Raw genomic sequence first — 24,266 nt, forward strand, 5'->3', positions numbered from 1 at the left:
GCTAATAACTATGCTTACATTGTACTCTACTGGTTTTTCATGATAAAGAAAAATAAAGAGATCAGCTAACTAGAGAGGAAGAATCCAGTCCATATTGTGCAAAGGGAAAGACATTTCCCAAATATTAAGAGGAAAACTTGTTAATTATGGGAATTTTGCTGTTTTTTCCCCCTTCATTAAGACAAAAGTGGCTAGAGATCCATTTCCCATAGTTAAGGCTAAGACGTAAGGGCAATGGCATTATTTCTGTTAGTTGCTGTAACTTCTTTGGATATCAGACTCCTTTTCTTCATTTAAAATAAATGAATAGCATAGCTTCCTCCACTCCAAACTAAATAAGGCAGCAGTGAAACCCATTTGCTATTTTAGAAAATGACTAATAGAACACATATTTCATAATGTCACATGATTCAAATAATTTATTACTCAGAAGCAATTAAAACCACTTCTGCACTTAACTTGTCCTAGAATGACAACTAAAGTCACTCTTTTTTAATTCTTCACTTATCAGACCACATTTATATGGAAGAAGAAACAAAATCTTCTCATGTTCCATGAGGAGGGAAGAAGGCAGAATGAAATCTGACATAGTGTAAAAATATGGTGAAAGTGTAATCTTAGAAAAATTGTACAAGGAATTAGACTTCTGTCTTTTTTTTTTTTTTTTTTTGGCTGTGCTGCCCAGCTTGGGGTCTTAACCCCGCCCCCTGCCCCAACAGGAATAGAACCCGTGCCCCCTGCAGTGGAAGCTCGGTGTCCTAACCACTGGACCACCATGGAATTCCCTACACTTCTGTCTTTCTAAGGGAAATTCTCTACTCATATTTCCCTGAACACAGATAAATGCTAGAATATGAAAAGAGAAAAAAGATTCATTGTATTAATTAAACTGTTCTTTAAAACAGCATTTCAAAATTCCACAGCACAGTAGGAAGCTTTCTAATTACCGTATTCTGAAATGCATCAGGTATGTAAGTAGTGAAATGGATTAAGTTAGTAAAGTTGATTCTTTTGCTTGTTCTAATAAGAGCTTACCTTCTTTTGTGATAAGTTGGCTGAGTCTCCTATGTATGAGACTCTTGAACAAACTGTAAATTATATGTATCCGCTGGCCTGGAAATTTCTACCGTTGATACTTTTGGTTTTGTTGCCCATTTGGGGGGCCAGAAGAGAGGATGCAGGCGAGGCAGAGTGGTGCAGTTTCCACTCAACCCTACAAATCAGAAACAGACTGGCATGAAAGGGAACACAACCGCAGGGCAGGGATCAGGGTGAGGTGAGTGTGAGTGAGTCAGCAAGTGCAGGGTAGGATCCTGCTTCACTTAAAATTTTGATATTTTGTTTAGCACTGATTTCTTATTTTGTACTAATTTTGACTTCTTACAATATTGCATTACCGAGTTTTTTGGCACCCACTTATATTTTGTGCCCAAGCTGAATGCCTCCCTCGCTCACCCTAGTCCTGGCTTCTTCAAGCAGTACTGGGCTCTGCGTTCAAGTAGATCTACGGAGCCACACTAGAGCACAGTCTCTCCCTTTTACCCGCCTCGACTCTGATGGGCCAGGGAAGGCTTTTACAAAAGCTACGTTCTCCCTGCTTGCAAAACTGAAAATGAAGAGTACAGGAAAGTGTCCTCTTTGTCTCATAGGGAAGCTATGAGAGTGTTAGGAAGCAGTTGTCATTGATGGAACTGACACTGGGACTTTTAGCTGTTCTCTCTTCTAGTACTTATTTGTTTCTGGACAGGATCCATGATGAGCAAAAGAACTAATGCCCTGCATGTGGATTTATTAGCAGGAGAAATGAGGAGTCAGAATAACACATTCACCCGAAAAGTATGAAAAAATCCCTCCAAAGCATGCTAAGTTAAATAAAAATGAGAGGCTTGATATAATTACATTGTAAATGTGACATAATCTCTTTTAAAGCATGAAATGGGCAGGATTACATGTGATAGAGCTAAACTAACACCAAGGGTACTTTTCCATTCTTGAAGAGATCAAAATAATACTTTCAATCTCATTGCTAAACTTCTCATCAGCCTTGCTGGTATCTGTCCCCTTGTCTTTTAAAAAAAGATATGCTTACAGTCTTCAGGCAGGGGCAGATGCTGCCCCCCTTCCAAAAGAACCCTGGGGCCCTGCTTCCTCTCCATTTGTGTTTGACATGAGTGGAGTGGAGAAAGGGACTAAAGTTTACTGAGTAACTCCTCTATGTTGATGCTTTCAGAAGCATTATCTTACTTGATGCCCCGGCAGCCCTGGAAGAGAGTGGTTCTCACCAAGAGGATTAGGAGATGCAGGGAGGAAGATTTAGTCCTGGCAGGTGCTACAGCTAGAACCATGAAGCCCCTAGGTGTCATACTGTTTTCTCTGGAGGGATATGATAAGACTAGGTGTAATGTTACTACTCTGTCTTTCGTTTTAGCAAGTCATCTCATCATAGGATTGTTGGAAAGGTGAAATACAGGGGCTTCATTTCCATTGTCTTCCATGGAAAGAAACTTTGGATACTGCAGAACTTTTTGGAAATTGGAAGTTAAAGCTATAGGCAATAAAATTTCTTGAAAGAAGAGAAGGTTGAGGATGTTGATCTGGTTAAAGAGCTCTCAAAATTATCCACTGACATTAGATCGGTATTGGTTTTTAGGCATTAACATGAGTATAAATCTATTTTATGCATTTCTAGGCAAAGTCAATAGAAAAAAACCCCTAAATATATATTTAATTCCTTAGGGTCTCAAAGCATTTTGAGGATTTAAACTGATAAGCCAACCTCAAAGGGACTGATTCTTGCAACTAAAACACAGACACCTCTGGGGTGAAATGTGGCAACAGTTTGACAGGCATAGCAGTAGCTTAGGCCAGAAAGGATTTATCCAATTAAAATTATGGGATGAATTCTGGCTGGCAGAATGTAATTACCAGCCTTGGAATGGATCCAGGATCCTGAGGTTAACACCCCTCCTCTTGCCAACAACCCTCCTACCTGCCAACACTCCGAGATGGAGAAGGCTGGATCTGACACAATCGCACATAATACTGTTGTGACATCTAAGTACAATGATGATGATGTGAGAAGCATCATGAACCTGATTTTTTTTAACACTCATTATGTTACTTATTTTTATGCCACATTAGGCTAGAAACCAAATGTCCACATAAATGTTAATTTCCTCAAATCTGTGTTTAAAAAGTATAATTAGAAAATAAAAAATAGATTTAAAAATTAATTTATTCTGCCAAAGTAGTTATTTAGTGATTATTTCACTTCAGGAACGAAATTGGATCAAAATGGTGACATTTAATCCTTGTTACATTAAAAAAAAAAAAAGCAGGTCCTGAATTTTTGGAAGAGGAATGTATTCTCAAGGTTCACTGGCCTAAAAAAAGGGAAATGTTTAATGCCTGGTTCTTTCTCGCTGTAACTTAGACTAAATGGGTATATGCTTTTGTCTTGAGGTGGGTCTAGATCATATTCGCAATCGCTCGCGGGCAGTATTTCTCAGAAGGGAATTTATTAAAGATGCGTTTGTGTGTAAACCGGAGAAAAGAGCCCCCTGCTGGTGTAGGATCAGCGGGTAATGACCTCATCATTAGATTCTAATGCCCTTTTAACTCATTTACGAGAGAATTGTGGAGAGTTACAGGTTAAAGCAGGTGGGGCGGGAAAGCACTTTTAGAGAGAACGTTAAGCCCTCGGGGACGCCGGCACCCGGTCGGGGCCGGTGGGGTCGGGTGGCGTCAGGGAGAGAGCTACAGAGCCGAGCCGGCGGGCGGCGGAGCTGGAGCGCGCCCGAGCGCCCGGGAGGCGGGGCCAGCGACGGAAGCTGCGCGCCGGTCACGCGCGGCGACTCCGGCTCGGCGCCGTCATACCCCGCCGCCCTCCGCGCCAGCAGGTGGGTCCTCCAAACCGCGGAGCAGCCGGCGTGGTCGCAGGTTCGAGGCGGGCCCGGGGCAGCGCCGCCGCCGGCCGCCCTTCGCTCCGGGGCCCGCCGCCCGCGGACGCTGATACCCCTGCTGGAGTCTCCCGGGGCTCTCAGCGAGTCCCTCGGGTTACCCTTCACCCTTCGGCTCACGTGGCTCTGGGCCCCTCCACACCAGAACCTGGGCGGGACCGCGCAGGGGGTCCCAGCGACGGTGTCTGCCCCAGACCAAGCACTACGGCCTCCTCGGCGAGCCTCTGCCGCCCTAAAAGTGCCGGCGGTGGTGCGTGCGCAGGACACAGGTGATGTGGCAGAGCCGTCGCGAACTGCTCAGCTCCTCAGGGGCCCAGCCGGTTCCTCCAGGGGAGGCAGGTTTTAGGTCTCTCGCCGGAAGTAATCCCGGTGGGAGGCCTAGGATCACACTCCCTCAAACCACAAAGTGTTTGGGGTCTTGCTCGGGGTCACATTCTTAGAGGCGGAGAGAGAGAAAGACTTCCCCTTTTTACTAACAAGCCTGACTGCTTGCCAAAAGCTTGATATTGCCCCTAGTTTCAGCTTTTGCAGTGAAGGTGGATTTTTCTAACACCATCTTTGTGTGATTTAGCTGTCCACAGGGAATAAAAATGTGGAATGAGAGGATGAAACTAATCCTTTCTTTTGCACTGTTAGGGGTTGCCATAAACACCATTTGTTAAAAAGCATAATTATGTTGGGAAAGTGCCTGATGAGACAATTAAGCTACATAAACACACTGAAAACAAATGAAAGCCAGAAGACGCCCACACCCCTTGTGTAAAGCAATTTTTTGTTTACATAAAAACGAGAGATGTCTGAGCTGCTTTATTACAACAATGTTATTAATGTCTACAAAATCCTAATGACTGTATTTTTTATGAATTTTCAATCATGAGATGATGTTCATGATATGAAAACCTGAACTAACCATGAAGCCCTGTATCCCCTATTAGGTTAAAGTGATCAGGCCAACGAACAATCCTAGTGAACAGAAGCCAGTGGATATGCATGGAGAACACTGTTAATGGCACCACAGCATGTTAGCTTAAACTTACGAGCTTCACGTGTGTCTCAAGAGTTGGACATCATTCCCTGCAGTATCCCCACACGGAGAACATTATGTGGCACAAAATGACCCTCATCAAATATTTGCTGATCGAGTTCATGAGGGCCACATTCACTTTTATCTATATTTAAAAGAGGCCGAAATATGATGGCCTGATCTTAAAAAGGGGAATTATTTTCTTTTTGTTTTGAGATATTGAAATTTCTTTAGTTCATAATGTCATTCGGGGTATAGAAAGATAACTAGTTGAAAATGCCATTCTAGAATACTAAGGAGAATCAAAGCAACCACCAAAGCTTGTGTGGAATCATTCCATTTTCAACAAAATCAGTCACATTTTTGGCTGATTATTGAGTAACATATCAGAGTAGTCCATGTCAGCTTTCAGTTCAAGGTACAGAGTCCTGTGAAACCAGATTTTAAGCTGATATAGGGACTATGGAGATCAAAGTACAAGAGAAACTTAGTCATATAGTTGTCATTTAAAGCCCCCAAATGAGCCCCTTTTGTTCGTTCATATACTGCCCATGGCATGGCCTGTAGAGATACCCTTTCTCTCTGTCAGAATAGCTTTTGTAAGAATCAGCATATTAAGTAATCTGCCTCATTTCTCTTTTCTGCATTTCCCCAGTAATCTCATTTAACAAAAGTATCATGCCTCTTTGAAAACAGGATTAAACTGGAAGACAATTCTTAAAAGGAGTAACATACTTTAATGAAGAAGTTTCACAGGACAGAATTCAGACTGAGTAACTTGATGGATATTTTCTAGTGTTGTTACTATCTTCATATGTTCATATGTGCATGACCACGTATACATGTTTCCTGGTTGAGTCAATCTGAGGATTTTATCCTTTAGGTGTTACTGAGGAATGAAATAGTGAAGTATTCATATTATGACTGCCTGGTTTCCAAAAAGCTATGATTTTTTTTTAAAAAGTTTAATGAACATGAAAATATGAATGAACTGTAGAAACCAAAATGAAGGCTTATTTTTCTCCTATTCTAGAAGAAAATTACCATGTCTTCTTCCAGACTGGGGCTCCGTTTGGCTGTCTGTTTATTAAACATTTCAGAAGCCAGAAGAAAATACATTGTTGAGAACGTAGCGAAAGCAGCTCTTCTTGAAAAAAATGGTAGGAACAACAGGCAATTGAAGTGAATATGTAGTGCTTTGATAATACGGTAATTTTTGTACTCTGCTAACAATGTCTATAGAACACTCTTCATCTTTCTTCCTGAATTTTCCCCCTTGTTCTTGGGCTGTTATAGCTTCTGCAGGACTCCAGGATACTGAGATAGACGACTTACTCAGATGTGCACATATGCTCTTCTCCAAACGCCTGCATACAATCCACAGCATATTTCTTCACATTGGAGAGAGTGTCTGAAATGCACATTATTCAGGATATTGGCAGGCTCTTGAGGAGGATATATTTACATAAAGGTTTAATGTTTCCCTTATGGGCCATTTATATGATCATTAATAGAATGAGCATAATTGTATATTATGCCTTTTATTCAGCAGGTTAAATAAAAAATAAGCTTACCAAATACCAAGTACTCTTCAAAAACACTCCTGCCATCAAAGCCCATGCTGTCATTGCAGCATTAATATTTCTACTCCATTTTCTCTGCATAAAGACTCTTAGGCAGTTGCATTTAAGTGATGTGTGTATGATTACTCTGCGATTCAATTCAGAAGACTGAAACTCAAGCCTCCTTACTCCCTGGGCCAGTATTTACTATAAGACATACTACTCTCTCTTTTTTTTTAACCCTGTTAAAATGTTCATGTGATGACGTACAATTCTAGACATTTGTTTTTACTTTCACACGTACACAGAACATAGTGTATTTACAGACTTACAATCACTTAACTTTGTTATTTGAAATCAACAGCTTTTTGGCAACAGGTGAACTCTAGGGTCACAGCCCTAAAGCATTTGAGACAGTCGATTTTAATTTCTGATTGCCATTTTTTATTTGGTTATTGCTTTTCATGAGAGAGAAGTGTTTTCCCCCAGCCCGTTGCTAATGCTGAGCACATTTAAGTTACTGTCTTGCAACTTTGAGGGAGCTGGAGATGTCTGTGAAAATTCCTGATAATTTCTAATAAGAAAGCTCCTCTGGAGTCAGTGTGCAGCTGTGCTTTTGCATTCTCTTGGCAGTAAGAGCCAGCTTGGGCCCCGCATTGTCAGATAGTACATCTAATGGGATTGGGTGAATGTGCAGAGACATATTCTGTGATTAAGTGACTGGGCAGAGACATTTGTGGAAGCCACACACTGATGGATGCCTGGGTCTCAACTCACAGTTTTTATCAGCTTATTAGTGACAGCAGCTCAAATGGAATTATAGCTATTACACTGCATTACAAATACCAAACAATTTACTTCTGCTGAGGTTCATACTGACAGCTCCTCCTGCCAGCAGTAATTTTTTTTCTATATGCATGCTTAAGAAATTTCAGGACAGAGTGTTTCATTCTTTCAGCATTTGATTCAATTGAATCATGAAACTGAGAATAAAAGCTTTTCAGAAGAAGATTTAGAATGAAAAAATCAAATCAAATCATTTCTTCTAAAAGCTTAAGTATGTTGAAAAAAATACATAAAAAGAGGTTGTATGATCGTGTTCCTACCCATCTTTCATAGTTTTAAAAATGCAGGGAAGGTAGCACTAGTTAAGAAAATGACCTGCTGTTTTACAAATACTTTAAAGGCATTTATTTTTAAGTGAGTGGAATAAAACGATATCACCTATATTTTTTCCAATTAAGCAATGTGAAAACATTTAAATGACCTAAAAGGTCTTATGGAAAGAAAGCTGAATTATACATTTTAGACCTACACCAGGGCAGGTCTCTGTAGATGCTCATTTGGCTATGAGTGAGTGACATAAGTTTATCTTTTCATGTTATTAAAATTAATAGTGCGGGGCTGCTGTAAGCTCTGTAGTTGCTGCCTGTAACTTATTTTTCCTCTCCTCTGAAAAGATTAATTGTTAAGCTGCCAGGGGACAGGGCGACAAAGATATAATGGCATAGTGAAAGGTTTAATTACCGTCTGAAAACTTCTGTCCTTCACTCTGAATTTGCTTTTGTAGGCATACGAGGAACTTTTAAGGAGCCTGAACCAGGCTTGTAAACTTCAAAAATAACTACAGGGTTATGTGTGGTTGCCATACAAGGGTATGGCAGCTTTCTCCTTCGGGTTACACATTCAAGTGAGTCACAAGGTGCTGAAGGCTGGAAGTCGTTAACATCTGAAGGCTGTTGGCCTTTGAAAAGGAGATGGTGGAGTCAGAACAGTTTCTAATAGGCAGGTGCATGTATCCCAGAAACCTCTGCTCCAGGCACTAATTGGCCTATCCTAGTTTTTCCAGATGTTAGATTTTGATTTCTGGGTTTGGAAGGAAAAATTGACAAGGCCTAGAAGATGAGATTGATAAGGAACAGAATTTAGAGTGATATGATTTGGCGATTGAAAGAAGAGCTACCGTCTTAGACTGAGTTAAGAGAACTTTGGCAAGTTCTGAAGCAAGTGCCAGAAAAGTTCTCTCATAGACACCAAAGCCTCGTATCTGAGCTGAGCCATCTGCTTGTATAGGAAGCACTGTAAGAAGTAGACGTTACTGTCTACAAATTTCATGATTAGTCAGTGTCACTTCAGAGGTCACCCCCCAGAATTTTTCTCTTAAACTATTAAACTATTTCTATTTAATTATATCAGAAGAAATAAAGTATTAAGATTTCATCACAGGAAAAAAATCTTGCATTTATGTGTTGTTTTCTTTATAGGACAGAAACATCCTGAGGTATCAGTGCTCAACATATTTTCTGATCAAGAGTACAACAGATCAGTCATTACAATAGCAGCTTCTGTTGCCGAGTTAGGTAAGATTTCAGTTTCTTTTTTTTACATGTCTTTTGGCAAAGAGTCAGCTTCAGGTACACCTGAATGCTCTTTAATCACTGATTTCCTGTGTTAATCTGGATACTCCCCTCCAGTACATAGGGAGTCTACCTCAAAACTGCATTGCATCATTTTTCTGAACATGTACCTCTCAGACATTTCCCATTTCCTCTTCATTAAAATGAACCTTGGGGGTCCAATATTTAATAACATTCTTTCCTTGAAGATGATCACATATCCTTTGTGGTTAAGAAAAATATCTCCAGGTTTTAACCTGTGAAGTAATAGTGTTGAAGTCAGCCTTGATTTCACTGATAAGTTGACATGGAATGAAACATGCTAAGCAGTTGTGTTTTGGGTTGGGAGCCTGACATCTTGAGTTGGTCCACTGGGTGAAATGAAATGGGTTTCAAGTCTTCTGTTGTTAAGGTTTAGTGGGACAACTTGAATTTGAAAGTTCATAATTGTTTAAACAAAAACCTGTATTATTTTAGTATTGCTTGGTAAAGGGTTTAAAATATTTTCGTTTTAAAAATTAATTAATTAATTAATTAATTAATTTTTGGTTGCGTTGGGTCCTGGTTGCTGCGCGTGCGTTTTCTCTAGTTGCAGCGAGCGGGGGGCTACTCTTTGTTGCGGTGCGCGGGCTTCTCATTGCAGTGGCTTCTCTTGCTGCGGAGCACCGGCTCTAGGTGTGCGGGCTTCAGTAGTTGTGGCTCATGGGCTCTAGAGCATAGGCTAAGTAGCTGTGGCTCACGGGCTTAGTTGCTCCACGGCATGTGGGATCTTCGCGGACCAGGGCTCGAACCTGTGTCCGCTGCACTGGCAGGCAGATTCTTTACCACTGTGCCACCAGGGAAGTCCTAAAATATTTTCAAATAAACTTGACTTCAACTTAGCAGATTGTCTTTTTTCAAAAGGTATATTTGTTTGGAAAACAAAGAGCTGATGGATAGTTCCCAGCAGATGTAGGACCGATTATCTTCCTGTTGTTTAGCTCTCTTGCCAAATGGTCATACTGCACTGCGAATAAAAACTCAGAGTAATAACATAACACTCTGAAGTGTCTATAATATGTATTTAGATAGAATAATTTAATGAAAAATCTAATTATAAGAGCAAAACTAAAATACTTATGCTTTTAAAAATTTATGTTTTTGTGTTTTTATTTTATTATAAATTCATAAATATTCTGAAAATAACAAGGAATTTTATCAGATTAATCTGATAAAATTGAAAAAATTTAAAGTAACCAATTGTAAAAAAAATATAAAGTTTCTTAAGACTGATAAACTTTGTATACTTCCTCCACTTTGGGGAGTAAGGAATTAGGAGAAATGTGAAACTTTATGACACTTGGGAGGTGGGGAGAGGGGAAATGTTGGGTCTTTCATTTTTCTTTATTTTGGATGGAAAAACAATCTTCTATACATATTACAGAAAAACAACTGGTGGGACAATAATAAATATAGCTACTTCTTTAGATGCGATTGAAAGTTTAATGATTTTTTTTTTATTTTACAATTTTACATTTTTAAGGCAATTCCATTCTGGCTGCCTGCCTGGAGGCCTTCCAGTCAATTGATATGGAGGTTCAAGAGGGGATCCATCCTTGCCTGGGAGCAGTGGACCTGATTCCCGTTTACCCTCTCTCTGGTGTTGGAGTAGAAGAGTGTGGAGCTGTGGCCAGAAGTAAGAGAAGGTTTGGGGTAGTGTGTTATTCCTTAGTGGAAACCATTTTTACAAGTCAGAACAGCTTGTGACAATGTAATCAGTCCTCAGTTCCCTGGGAAAAGTCAACCTTGAAGAATTGTGTCAACAGTAAGCTTCCATGGGTTGCAGTGGCACACTGTGTCGTCGTGGCTCGTCCTTCCACTTTCTACCCCGTGACGCCGTGGAACACTAAATGCTGTGGGATGCAGCAAATCAATCATTGTGTCCCTTACAAATTCATGATAGACCATGAGGAGACAACAGTAGTCTCTAATGAGTTCTTTAGACTCTTCGGGGCAGAACGATGGTGTGTTTCACCCATCTGTGTCCTATTTTCTTGAGCAGGAGTAATGATGAGGTTGAAAACCCACTTAAATGTTAACTCCTACCCCTTTTTCCTCTGATTTTTTTTTCTTTTTTCCTTGTGCCCAACACTCTTTAAGATTTTCTTTAGAACTGAACTGTCACATGCTTGATTTCAGCCCCATGGGTAAGTTTAATTTGGAAAATTTGAGCTATGTCACTTGAGGTGTTTTTGAATTAAGCAGATTGGGAGAAAAGAAAGACCTTTTGCCTGGACTGTCTAGCTGGTTAATTATGAGATGCAGAGACTCATAACCTTTGGGGAAAAGTCTGCCTTAGGATGATTGCAAACTTCTCTGTATGACTTCAGAAATCCTCTGTGGTGGTGCCTCATTTTTAGGTAATAGGGAAATGTCTAACATTTGGGATGTAGATTTGGACTCTAGCTGAGCTTCATCAAGAGCTAGAAATATGAAATGAGACTTGTTTCCAAAGGTGTATCTCATTCCATGTGCTGCATTTTAACATGACCTGACAATCGATGGATTATTTCCCAGAGAAATCATGGCCCAAAATTTGCTTTACTTTTCATCTAAGAAAGAGTTAAAACTCAGCATGGGGGAAAATGCATTTCACACAAAAATGAAGAGTTCAGAATTGTCCAGACCAGAATAATGATCTTAATGTCTTCTAAACAATTATGCTCAATTACATTAAATCTCAAATTAGCTAGTACATGAAGTTCTTCATTACATCAGGACTAGTCCACCCCAGATGTTCGGCCAGAGTAGGAGACAGTTGACAACAGGAGGGTCTGGACACAGTATTTCTCCCTTCCTTTGCCCTTTTGCTTCATTGGCAGCTACTGTACTTCATGATTTAAACATGGACATTTCTAATTAAATGAGAGCTCAGCTGCATTCTTGAACTAATTTATAACATTCGATTTGAAATGTAATAGCTTCAATCTTCATCTGATTAAAACCAGTCATATACTGTACATGGTTACTATTTTGATGCTCCAACATGCAGTTTTTATTTTTACATTCTCCTTTCTACACAGCTGTTCGTCTAATATCATCCAATTTTTTTTGGTTTTTTTTTGTTTGTTTGTTTTTTTGGTAACAGCATGCTCAGGCATTCGTATGAGGCAGAAGTATTCATGTTCTAGGATCTCACTGTTTTCAGAACAGTGACAGGATGTTTTTCACTAGAGTAACCCCTTGTCAGAGAAACCACGTTAAAATAATAATTTAACTAACTTTCTTTGGGAGGAAGGGCAATGGAGAACACTCCAGTGACATAGAAGATAGTTGATATTGACACGTGTAATTCATGTATGTTTTATATGCAAAAATTCTGGATAATATATTTTAGAGCTTTTTTAAAAATTAGTTTATTTATTTTTGGCTGTGTTGGGTCTTCGTTTCTGTGCGAGGGCTTTCTCTAGTTGTGGCGAGCGGGGGCCACTCCTCATCGTGGTGTGCGGGCCTCTCACTGTTGCGGCCTCTCTTGTTGCGGAGCACAAACTCCAGACACGCAGGCTCAGTAGTTGTGGCTCACAGGCCCAGTTGCTCCGCGGCATGCGGGATCTTCCCAGACCCGGGCTCGAACCCGTGTCCCCTGAATTGGCAAGCAGATTCTCAACCACTGCGCCACCAGGGAAGCCCTATTTTAGAGCTCTTTGATAGCAGCTGGAAGCTTGCTTATTCCTTAAGGAAGGGATTCTTAAAGTGAGTTCCAAAGTTGATGTTCAGGGGACTTATAAATAATGTCAAAATCACTTGTAAGTTTTTATGATGTGCATTTGTGTATACATACATAGATACACACACTCATAATTTTGCATATAATTTTATTTTAAGAACTTCTAGAATAAAGGGCACAGCAATGCAGAGTCCTAGAGGTGGAAGCAGCCTGGGCTTGAGGACCTGAAAGGACTGCAGTGTTGCTGGCTGAAACTTAGAGATGGGGTGGGGTGGGAAGGTTAAGAAATGAAGCTCCAGAGGTAATCAGAGGCGAGGTCATGAAGTCTTCTATGCCAGGTTAAGGAGTTCACACTTTATCCTAAACGCAGTGGAAACTGTTGGAAGAGTTTTAAGAAAGAAAGTCTATGATTGGCTTTGAACATTAGAAAGATTACTTTGTTTGTATGATAGAGAATGGACAAGGAGCAGGTAGATCAGTCTGGAAAGGTGATGGTGGCCTAAGATAATAGAGAATGGAGAGAATGGGGAGACTCCATAGGAGGTTGGGGTATGAGCAGTAGTATGAAAGTGTCTTCACTTACAGATGCTGCCATGTAAAAAAAGGTGACACATAGATCTAGTCTATATTTATTTAAAGCTTATAATTTATTATTATTATTTTTTTTTGCGGTGTGCGGGGGCCTCTCAGTGTTGTGGCCTCTCCCATTGCGGAGCACAGGCTCCGGATGCACAGGCTCAGTGGCCATGGCTCACGGGCCCAGCCACTCCACGGCATGTGGGATTTTCCCGGACCGGGGCACGAACCCGTGTCCCCTGCATCGGCAGGCGGACTCTCAACCACTGTGCCACCAGGGAAGCCCTAAAGCTTATAATTTAAAAAAATGTTTTGGACTTTGGTTTTCATTTTCTATAAAACCACATTTGATCTATTAGGCTCCATTTCATTTTTATCTGTATTATGTCTCTAAAGTTTTTATCCTCCTCCCTTTTTCCCTTCTCCATTCCATCCTTCCCTCTCTCCCTTCTTTGCTCCTTCCATTCCTCTCTTTGCTTCTTTTTGTTGTTATCAGAATGATACATGAACATGGTTAAAAGTCAGATCTACAGGGTTTGTTCCCCAAACTCTAGACCTACATAACTTCCCTTTCCTCCTCACTCTGTACACACTTCAGTTTCCTTCTCCCCTGAGCCAAATACTTTCAACTCTTTTATTATTTAGGGTTCAAATCCAGATATCTGAATATCATACCTGTATTGGTACTTCTTGTTTTTTAAGTTTTAGGCATTGTCTGTTGACTTCTCACTGCAGAAGATGAGAATTTAGCTTCCTTTCACCCACCCCTCACCCCCAGCACACACACACACACACACACACACACACACATTTCCCACTTACTTCCGAATTCTCCCTCCTTACCATATAATTATATCTTGGAACAGTATTTAGTGGTCACATTATTATAACTATGTAAACATTATTTACAGTGAAGCATTTAGAATGTTATTATTTTACCCTTTCTGTACAACTTTTTCTTATTGCTGCAATTGATCATTATCTTTTTGATCGTTTGCTTACTCTTTTATATACTTACCACTGGTTTAACCCCACACTGTGTCACTAATGACTCTCCGTGCATTCAGATAGAACACACCATGTATTGACTGTTCTATAAATTTCACCTTCTTAAAAAACTATCTTTAGGGGAATTCCCTGGTGGTCCAGTGGTTAGAACTCTGCGATCTCACTGCTGAGGACCTGGGTTCAATCCCTAGTCAGGGAACTAAGATCCCACAAGCCGCACAGTGTGGCCAAAAAAACACCCCAACTTTCTTCTAGAACTCTCTGACCTGGTTCAGTTAGGACGATTTACTCTCAATTTGTTGAGTATGACTGTCATCATGGCATCTCCCATTACTTTTATCCTGGGTGTTCCCTTCATCTTTCTCCCCTGGTTCCTGAATCCCATATCTTCTCTTTTTTTCCCCCTTTCTTTTATGTCCTTGTTTTGGTGGAACATATCCTCTGCTAGCTTTCCAAAAATAAGTGGGGTGGGGGCAGGGAGAGTACATTTTTGAGAACTTACATGTCTGAAAATGCCATTATTCTACCTTCACACTTAATTTTTAGTTTAGCTAGGTATAGAATAACAGGTTAGAAATAATTTTCCTTTATTTTGAAGATATTGTATCAATTCTCATTTCCATGTTGCTATTGAGACTTTTGAAGCCATTATGATTCCTGATCTTTGTATGTGACCTGTCACTTCTCACTGGAGGCTTGTAAGATCTTCACTTTGTTCCTAGTGTTCTGGAATTTCTGTGATGTGCCTTTGTATACGTCTGTTTTCATTCATTATGCTGGATACCTGGTAGGCCCTTTGAATTCTTGAAACTTGTCTCCCAGTGCTGGAAGTTCTCTTGAGTTATTCCATTGATATGTTTTTTAACATCTTTATTGGAGTATAATTGCTTTAAAATGGTGTGTTAGTTTCTGCTTTATAACAAAGTGAATCAGGTATACATATATATATATCCCCATTTCTCCTCCCTCTTGCGTCTCCCTCCCACCCTCCCTATCACACCCCTCTATGTGGTCACAAAGCACCAAGCTGATCTCCCTGTGCTATGCGGCTGCTTCCCACTAGCTATCTATTTTACATTTGGTAGTGTATATATAAGTCCATGCCACTCTCTCACTTCGTCCCAGCTTACCCTTCCCCCTCCTTGTGTCCCCAAGTCCATTCTCTACGTCTGCCTCTTTATTCCTGTCCTGCCGCTAGGTTCTTCAGAACCATTTTTTTTTTTTTTTAGATTCCATATATACGTGTTAGCATGCGGTATTTATTTTTCTCTTTCTGACTTACTTCACTCTGTATGACAGTCTCTAGGTCCATCCACCTCACTACAAATAACTCAATTTTGTTTCTTTTTATGGCTGAGTAATATTCCATTGTATATATGTGCCACATCTTCTTTATCCATTCATCTGTCGATGGACACTTAGGTTGCCTCCATGTCCTGGCTGTTGTAAATAGAGCTGCAATGAACATTGTGGTACATGACTCTTTTTGAATTTTCTCAGGGTATATGCCCAGTGGTGGGATTGCTGGGTCATATGGTAGTTCTCTTTTTAGTTTTTGAAGGAACTTCCATACTGCTCTCCATAGTGGCTGTATCAATTTACATTCCCACCAACAGTACAAGAGGGTTCCCTTTTCTCCACACCCTCTCCAGCATTTATTGTTTGTAGATTTTTTGATGATGGCCATTCTGACCAGTGTGAGGGGATACCTCATTGTGGTTTTGATTTGCATTTCTCTAATGGTTAGTGATGTTGAGCATCCTTTCATATGTTTGTTGGCAGTCTGTATATCTTCTTTGGAGAAATGTCTATTTAGGTCTTCTGCCCATTCTTGGATTGGGTTGTTTGTTTTTTTGATACTGAGCTGCGTGAGCTGCTCATAAATTTTGGAGATGAATCCTTTGTCAGTTGCTTCATTTGCAAAAATTTTCTCCCATTCTGAGGGTTGTCTTTTCATCTTGTTTATGGTTTCTTTTGCTGTGCAAAAGCTTTTAAGTTTCATTAGGTCCCATTTGTTTATTTTTGTTTTTATTTCCATTTCTCTAGGAGGTGGGTCAAAAAGGATCTTGCTGTGATGTATGTCATAGAGTGTTCTGCCTATGTTTTCCTCTAAGAGTTTGATAGTGTCTGGCCTTACATTTAGGTCTTTAATCCATTTTGAGTCTATTTTTGTGTATGGTGTTAGGGAGTGTTCTAATTTCATTCTTTTACATGTAGCTGTCCAGTTTTCCCGGCACAACACAAATCATATGTGCGTGGGTTTATCTCTGGGTTTTCTATCCTGTTCCATTGATCTATATTTCTGTTTTTGTGCCAGTACCATCCTGTCTTGATTACTGTAGCTTTGCAGTATAGTATGAAGTCCAGGAACCTAATTCCTCCAGCTCTGTTTTTCTTTCTCAAGATTGCTTTGGCTATTCGAGGTCTTTTGTGTTTCCATACAAATTGTGAAATTTTTGTTCTAGTTCCTTGAAAAATGCCAGTGGTAGTTTGATAGGGATTGCATTGAATCTGTAGATTGCTTTGGGTAGTTTAGTCATTTTTACAATGTTGATTCTTCCAATCTAAGAACATGGTATAACTCTCCATCTGTTTATATCATCTTTAATTTCTTTCAACAGTGTCTTATAGTTTTATGCATACAGGTCTTTTGTCTCCTTAGGTAGGTTTATTCCTAGGTATTTTATTCTTTTTGTTGCAGTGGTAAATGGGAGTGTTTCCTTACTTTCTCTTTCAGATTTTTCATCATTAGTGTATAGGAATGCAAGAGATTTCTGCACATTAATTTTGTATCCTGCTACTTTACAAAATTCATTGTTTAGCTCTAGTAGTTTTCTGGTAGCATCTTTAGGATTCTCTATGTATAGTATCATGTCATCTGCAAACAGTGACAGCTTTACTTCTTTTCCAGTTTAGATTCCTTTTATTTCTTTTTCTTCTCTGATTGCCGTGGTTAAAACTTCCAAAACTACGTTGAATAATAATGGTGAAAGTGGACAACCTTGTCTTGCTCCTGATCTTAGAGGAAATGGTTTTAGTTTTTCACCATTGAGAACGATGTTGGCTGTGGGTTTTGTCATATATGGCCTTTATTATGTTGAGGTAAGTTCCCTCTATGCCTACTTTATGGAGGGTTTTTATCATAAGTGGGTGTTGAATTTTGTCTAAAGCTTTTTCTGCATCTATTGAGATGATCATATGGGTTTTCTCCTTCATTTTGTTAATATGGTGTATCACATTGATTGATTTGCATATATTGAAGAATCCTTGCATTCCTGGGATAAACCCCACTTGATCATGGTGTATGATCCTTTTAATGTGCCGTTGGATTCTGTTTGCTGGTAATTTGTTGAGGATTTTTGCATCTATGTTCATCAGTGATGTTGGCCTGTAGTTTTCTTTACTTGTGACATTTTTGTCTGGTTTTGGTATCAGGGTGATGGTGGCCTCGTAGAATGAGTTTGGGAGTGTTCCTCCCTCTGCTATATTTTGGAAGAGTTTGAGAAGGATAGGTGTTAGCTCTTCTCTAAATGTTTGATAGAATTCGCCTGTGAAGCCATGTGGTCCTGGACTTTTGTTTGTTGGAAGATTTTTAATTACAGTCTCAATTTCAGTGCTTGTGACTGGTCTGTTTATATTTTCTGTTTCTTCCTGGTTCAGTCTCAGAAGGTTGTGCTTTTCTAAGAATTTGTCCATCTCTTCCATGTTATCCATTTTATTGACATATAGTTGCTTGTAGTAATCTCTCATGATCGTTTGTATTTCTGCAGTGTCAGTTGTTACTTCTCTTTTTTCATTTCTAATTTTATTGATTTGAGTCCTCTCCCTCTTTTTCTTGATAAGTCTGGCTAATGGTTTATCAGTCTTGTATATCTTCTCAAAGAACCAGCTTTTAGTTTTATTGATCTTTGCTATCGTTTCCTTCATTTCTTTTTCATTTATTTCTGATCTGATCTTTATGATTTCTTTCCTTCTGCTAACTTTGGGTTTTTTTTTTGTTCTTCTTTCTCTAATTGCTTTAGGTGTAAGGTGTAAGGTTAGCTTGCCATTGATATTTCTTCCATTTTTCTCAATTCTTTCTGGAAGCTCCATATTTGGATATTGGAACTCTTGTATTGGTTTTCTACACTTACTTTCTCTTTTTTTAAATCACTTTATATTTTTATAATAATTTCTTACAAATTTCCTCTTCTTTATATCCCAAGCCTTCAGTAAGTTTTTCATTTCCTCTATATTAGTTTCCAAGTACTTTTACTCTCTGAATGTTCATTTTATTTTTTTATTCTAAATAATGTCCTGGTCATGTCTCATGGATACAGTGTCAGTGAATAATTTTTGACAGTTTCTTCTTTCTGCATGGTGTCTGTTCCCCAACATGCACCCGCCCCCCATCCACACCACCAGGTTGCTTTCTCCTGTTTGTTTTAAAGGCTTTCCTCAGATGTCAGATCATCATTGGTTGGCTGCTTACTCTAAGAGTGGACACTAAAGGACTGAATGGATAATCTGAGTATTTAGGTGGGGTTTGTCAGCTGTAGGCCGATCTGGCTGGGTTGTTTCTATGGAGAGCACCTATTTCAGTATCTTTGGGGTCTTTCCTCTTGGGCTGTTCAAGTTTCTTAGAGAAGGATTCTCCAGTCTTCAGCCTGGAGTATACACACAGCTGTCCATGATTTAGGAGTTGAATTGCAGAAGAGGGCTAGAAGAGTCACCGCATTTAGTGTGTAAATGTTCCCTTAATTCCCCTCTTTTCATGAATCCCCCCTACCCTCAGCTGTATCCCACAGCCCAGACGCCTTGTATTTTTACCTCTTGTGTCTTCTGCCAGTTGCCTGTCTGTGTGGAGGGGTTGGGATCTAACTACTGCTTAAACAGACTTTCCACCGTTCTCCCTGTTTTGAGCTATGCCTTTACCTTCTCTCCCAGAGTGAGGTCACCAGTTCTGACCATTTCCAGGTACCAGTGCTCTAAGTCAGGCTGCTTCTCTGCTGTCTGGGGTCTGCTGAATCTCCTGCTCTTCTTATATCTGCTCTCCAAGTTCCAACGCCATTGCTTCTTCTTCCATTTCTATTTGTTTGAGTGAATCAATGCTTTAAAAAATAGACCTCTTTACCATCTGTTTCCTGGGGTATTTGGAAGAAGTGAAAGTAAACATAGGAATCTACGTTCCCATCTTTACTTGGAAGTCCCTACTTCTCTAATTCCTCTTGGTGATTTTGATTATCTTAGATCCTTCAAGAGCAGTGAATTCACCTAATTTGGAACCAAAGGTAAATTTACAGTAACATTATTCTTTTTTCTGACTTCTAACTCAATATTGAAGGTATTTAGTCTCAATGTCTGGGCTTCAATAAATTTTGTATAGACAATTTCTCCAAAGGATTACTGTGGGCTATCATGCTGCCTATATGTTTTCCACATCTTCCTTACTCGATGGTTTACCTGCAGGAGCCAGCGTCTCTGAAACATGAGCTTGTTTCTCATGCACACACAAACCTTCCTGAGAAGGACTGAGTGAAGGTGGAGGGGAGGGGTCAGGGCAGAACGTGCTCAGGCAAATCCCCCCAATGAGTTGCCGGTGAAAATGGGCTTAACTAACATGTAGGTTCATAATATTCAGCTTTAAAAGTCTGGACCATAGCTATAAATTTTGTAAATCATATGGAAACTTGCTTTTTGTTTTATGTCATTAATCAAATGAAATAAGGTTTATATAATGCTTTATAAATTGACATTATTTAGAATATTGGAAAGATAAAATGCTAGTTAAGTAAGTTACATAAGTAAAGATTTAGCTCTTACATGATTGAGTTTTTTTGGATTTATCTTTAAATCCAAATTTAAAATAGATACAACATTAATGAATTTGATTAGAATTATCAGCCTTGTTAGATGATTTTTTGAGTATTTTCATGGCTTGGAGGACGTGTGCCATGACAGATTCACACAACATCAACACTTGTGTGATAGTCTTAAGACCCTTCGATTACCTTATTACAGATTGTCAAAACATGGGCTGATCTGGCAAATCAGGAACAACTTTTCACTTCAAGAATTTTCTACTCTGATTCTCCAGTTGCTATGGAGATTGTCTCATAAAACAGCCTTGGATTTTGTTGAGATTAGTCAGTTTAGATGTTGGGTTCTGATATAGTTTTCTCCACCATTAGTACTACCTTCATTGCCGTAGCATAAAAGCAATGGTTGATTTTACAAGCATATGTTAACATAGTTTTAGGACATAGCATTTACTTTGACAATTATAAGATACTGCCACCACATAAAAAGCTGGGAAAAAAAAAGGGATTGCGCATTGGGAAAGTACATAAAATATCAAAATTGATTTCTAGCAACTTGAGTACATTCTAACTATGAAGGAGAGTTACCAGGTTGTTCATAAATGCATATTGCTACAAGCTTAATAAATGCAACAGGATTATATCAACCACTGTAAAAGAGAGCTACTAATGAGAAAGGAAAAGACCAAATGGGAGAACTAGGATAAACTAACCTATTCTTCCATGACCAGCAATTGCTGTTGCACACAACCATACTTGAAAAAGTTGCTCTCTTTCTCTCACTTTGGCTCTGCAGCAACCTGGAGTCCAAGTAAATTCATACCCCACAGGCACCCCTTGGCCAGTAGGGGACCTGAGCTGGTAGACGGACAATTCTAAGTCCCATTCCAGCAAGACCAAGCCCCAGTTTCTCATAGCGATGACTAGCTTGATAACACACCCTCGTATTGGCTTTCCCTTCTTCCCTGTTTTACTCTTGGTATATACTGAATAGACTTTATTGAACATTTTGACAGGAATAAATGTACCATAAGAATCTTCTAATTGGGATGAGTAGGTGGAGTGCATGAAACCTTTGCTGCCTGACTGTAAACTTCTTGTAATTCTTCCCCAGTCTATAAGTCTATAGTTTAAAACTGGGAGACCCCCCCGCAACCACCACTTCACCTAGGGAAGGGGTCTCCTAGAATACTCAGGATCAAGCTATGGGTCACTGTGGGAGATGTTAACATTCACCCCTTCCTAGCAGAGCCAGCCCTGGGAGCCTCAAAGTTTAGGGGTTCTAAGTTTTCTGATTTTTTATGTATATATATATATATACATAGTACCCAGAGATTAAATTTATGTTATTGCTGATGGTGTTTTAGAGAATTGGGACCTAATAGGGGATTTATATCATGTGATTGATATGATGCTAACTTTTTCAGCCCAGACTCCTAACCTTGGCTATGCTTTTCCTGAATTCCTTTTCCTTTCCATCTCTCCTTCCTAGCGTATACAGTGACTTCCAGTGTCAAGACCACTAGGATCAGAAAATTCTAAGGAAATAATATAGTCATGCTAGTGGCTTTGATGGACCTATAAGATTAAGTGCATCAACTCAAGTCTGTGCACACCCTCATGCGCCCACCACCTGGTCTCCAGTGGGCAAGTGAGGGTGTGCTTCTCAGGAGACCCAGAGCATGTGATGATAGTAATAACGACAACACATGGTTATCATGATGTGCTGTTACAATGATTATAGCATTATTATTCATTAGGTTCTCATTTATTGTGTGACTCAAAATTGCATATATTAAATAATTCACTCTCCAATTTTTTGTTGTTGTTGTTGCGGTACGCGGGCCTCTCACTGTTGTGGCCTCTCCCATTGCGGAGCACAGGCTCTGGACGTGCAGGCTTAGCGGCCATGGCTCACGGGCCCAGCCACTCCACAGCACGTGGGATCTTCCCGGACCGGGGCACGAACCCGCGTCCTCTGCATCGGCAGGCGGACTCCCAACCACTGCGCCACCAGGGAAGCCCTCACTCTCCAATTTTAATTAACCAAGAAATATATAGTAGGATAATATCTCAAGATGATAATTGTTGTGCCTCTCTTTCCCCCATAGCTTATGTGTGACTGTTTCCTGGACAGTCTTGAGTTATTTGCTACCTTGAGGGGTATAGAATTGTTATAGTGAGAATGAAGAAGTAACAGTCAGTGTTCATGTTTGAATTTTTGACAACCAAAAGGAGAGGGCTTGGAAAAGCAGGTTACAAAGTTTATTCCATCGCAATAGGGTAGAGAAAGAAGGAAGGCCACCTCACTCCCTGCTCCCAGGAAGGAAGATGAGAACTCAGGGTGGGGTTTGGGAGGAGAGCATTACAAATAGTACACTTCTTTCTTTCCCAAATCTTGAACGAATTCGACAGTAGAGAAGGGCAGATGAGAAGTGGAAATACTAACTTTACTACTGTTACAACTAAAATGACAGCTAGGCTTCCCCACCTGGAGAATCAGGCAGACTCATGCAGCCAGTAACAGGCAGCACTAGACAGCACAGGCCCGACCCTGGCAAGCTAATGGCAAGGAGGAGGTGGAGCGGAATGTATGTTTCCTGCTGACAGCTAGCTCCTAAGAAGGAAGAGGGGAGAGAGGAGTAGGCCTATGCAAACCCAGCTTGTCTCCCAAACTCCCCATCAGGGAATGGATGTTGGGAGGAAGCAAGGCCAATGTTTTAATTTTCTAAGGCTGCAGTAACAGAAGTGCCCCAGACTGCGTGGTTTAAACAACAGAAATTTATTGTCTCACAGTTCTGGAGGCTAGAAGTCCGAGATCAGGGTGTCGGCAGGGTTGGTTTTTTCTGAGTGCTGTGAGGGAAGGATCTGTTCCATTTTGGCTTGTGAACGGCCCTCTTCGTGTTCACATGGCATTCTCCCTGTATATTGTCTGTGTCCAAATTTCCCCTTTTTGTGAGGACACCAGTCATATTGGATTAGGGCCCCACTCCATTCCAGTATATGACCTCATGTTAACTAATTATATCTGCAATGACCCTATTCCCAAATAAGGTCACATTCTCATGTGCTGGGGGCTATGAATTCAGCAGATGAATTTTTTCAGGGGGTATAATTTAACTCATAACAGCCAGCAAGACCAGCAGGACTCTCTCCATGTGGAAGTAAACATCAGTAGTGGGCAGGAAGCATTTTCCTTCAAAAGGAGATTTAATGTGGTGGGCATGGGTACGTGGAAATGAGCATCCCCTGAGAGGTGGCAAAAAGGAGAGGGATTGTGGGCAGGGGGATGGGAGGATTTGATCTGTTTTGGGGGCATGGGGATCAGAGGACTTGACCTGTTTTGGGGGCAAGCAGCAAGAATTAGGGCTAGGCTTGAGACTTAAGAGGTGGCTGAGTGGTGTCAGTGGCCAGTGGCCAGGAAGATGGAAGATGTAGGGGAGCCGAACACATACGAGGAGACCAGGCTACCTCATGTGAACTATTTGTTTGGCATTTGGAGAGCTGTAGTTGGATGGAAGAGCCACCTTAACTCTTCCTTGCTGTGGGGAGTGGGCTTTATACTGAAGGCTGTTTACACATTGCTGATACATTGGCCAGCAGAAGGATTCCTGGCCATCCCCAAAGCTTAGCCATGTCCCATCTGGACCACTCTTTGGGGTAGTCCCAGCTTCTTAATATCCCCCCTGAAAGAGAATGAGAAGTCCTTACAAAGGGGGTGCACTATATGGAAGCGACAGGCCTATTCCAATGCCCCCACCCTTTACATATGTGTATGTATGTGTGTGTGTATATATATATATATATATATATATATATATATATATATATGCACATGCCCATAAGTTTTTGATCAGTGTGATCTAAACAGTTACATCACATTGAATGGCTAGACAGGGAAGCCAAATGGCAAGTGGACAGAACAAGAATTTTGCAGCTGAATAAACCTGAGTTCAAACCCCAGGTCTTCTACTTATTTGCTAGCTGACTTTAGGAAAATTGTTTAGTCTCTTTTATAGTCTTTTTGGTTTTATATCTATACAATGGGGAATAATATCATCCTGTCAGGATGGTTATAGAAAATAACGCCCACACGTAAAGCCCCTGGTCCCCTACCTCCCACCAGTAAAGAGCTGTCACTATTTTTAGTGATTCTCTGTGGCCTTATGGAGAGGGTTGCTGAACAGTGGGGACCCAGGCTATCCCCCTCCCCATAAACAGAGTGGATCCCTCTTCT

General features: G+C 40.3%; 1 protein-coding gene across 2 annotated transcripts in view; it reads left to right on the forward strand.

Moving 5' to 3' along the window:
- Positions 1 to 6,028: 6,028 nt before the first annotated feature.
- The window catches only part of FTCDNL1 (formiminotransferase cyclodeaminase N-terminal like), a gene marked incomplete at both ends in the record, with an annotated part of 33,848 nt that continues 15,610 nt past the window's right edge, over positions 6,029 to 24,266 (forward strand). Inside the window, 3 exons of one of the 2 annotated variants that reach the window (XM_079709717.1) lie at positions 6,029 to 6,143; positions 8,810 to 8,905; positions 10,464 to 10,616. In XM_079709717.1, the coding sequence (XP_079565843.1) occupies positions 6,029 to 6,143; positions 8,810 to 8,905; positions 10,464 to 10,616 (364 nt within the window). The remainder of the gene's footprint in view (positions 6,144 to 8,809; positions 8,906 to 10,463; positions 10,617 to 24,266) is intronic. The other variant, XM_079709718.1, reaches the window with a different exon arrangement.

Source organism: Hyperoodon ampullatus (assembly GCF_949752795.1).
Source record: "Hyperoodon ampullatus genome assembly, chromosome: 8".
In the NCBI taxonomy this organism is placed as follows: Eukaryota; Metazoa; Chordata; class Mammalia; order Artiodactyla; family Ziphiidae; genus Hyperoodon; species Hyperoodon ampullatus.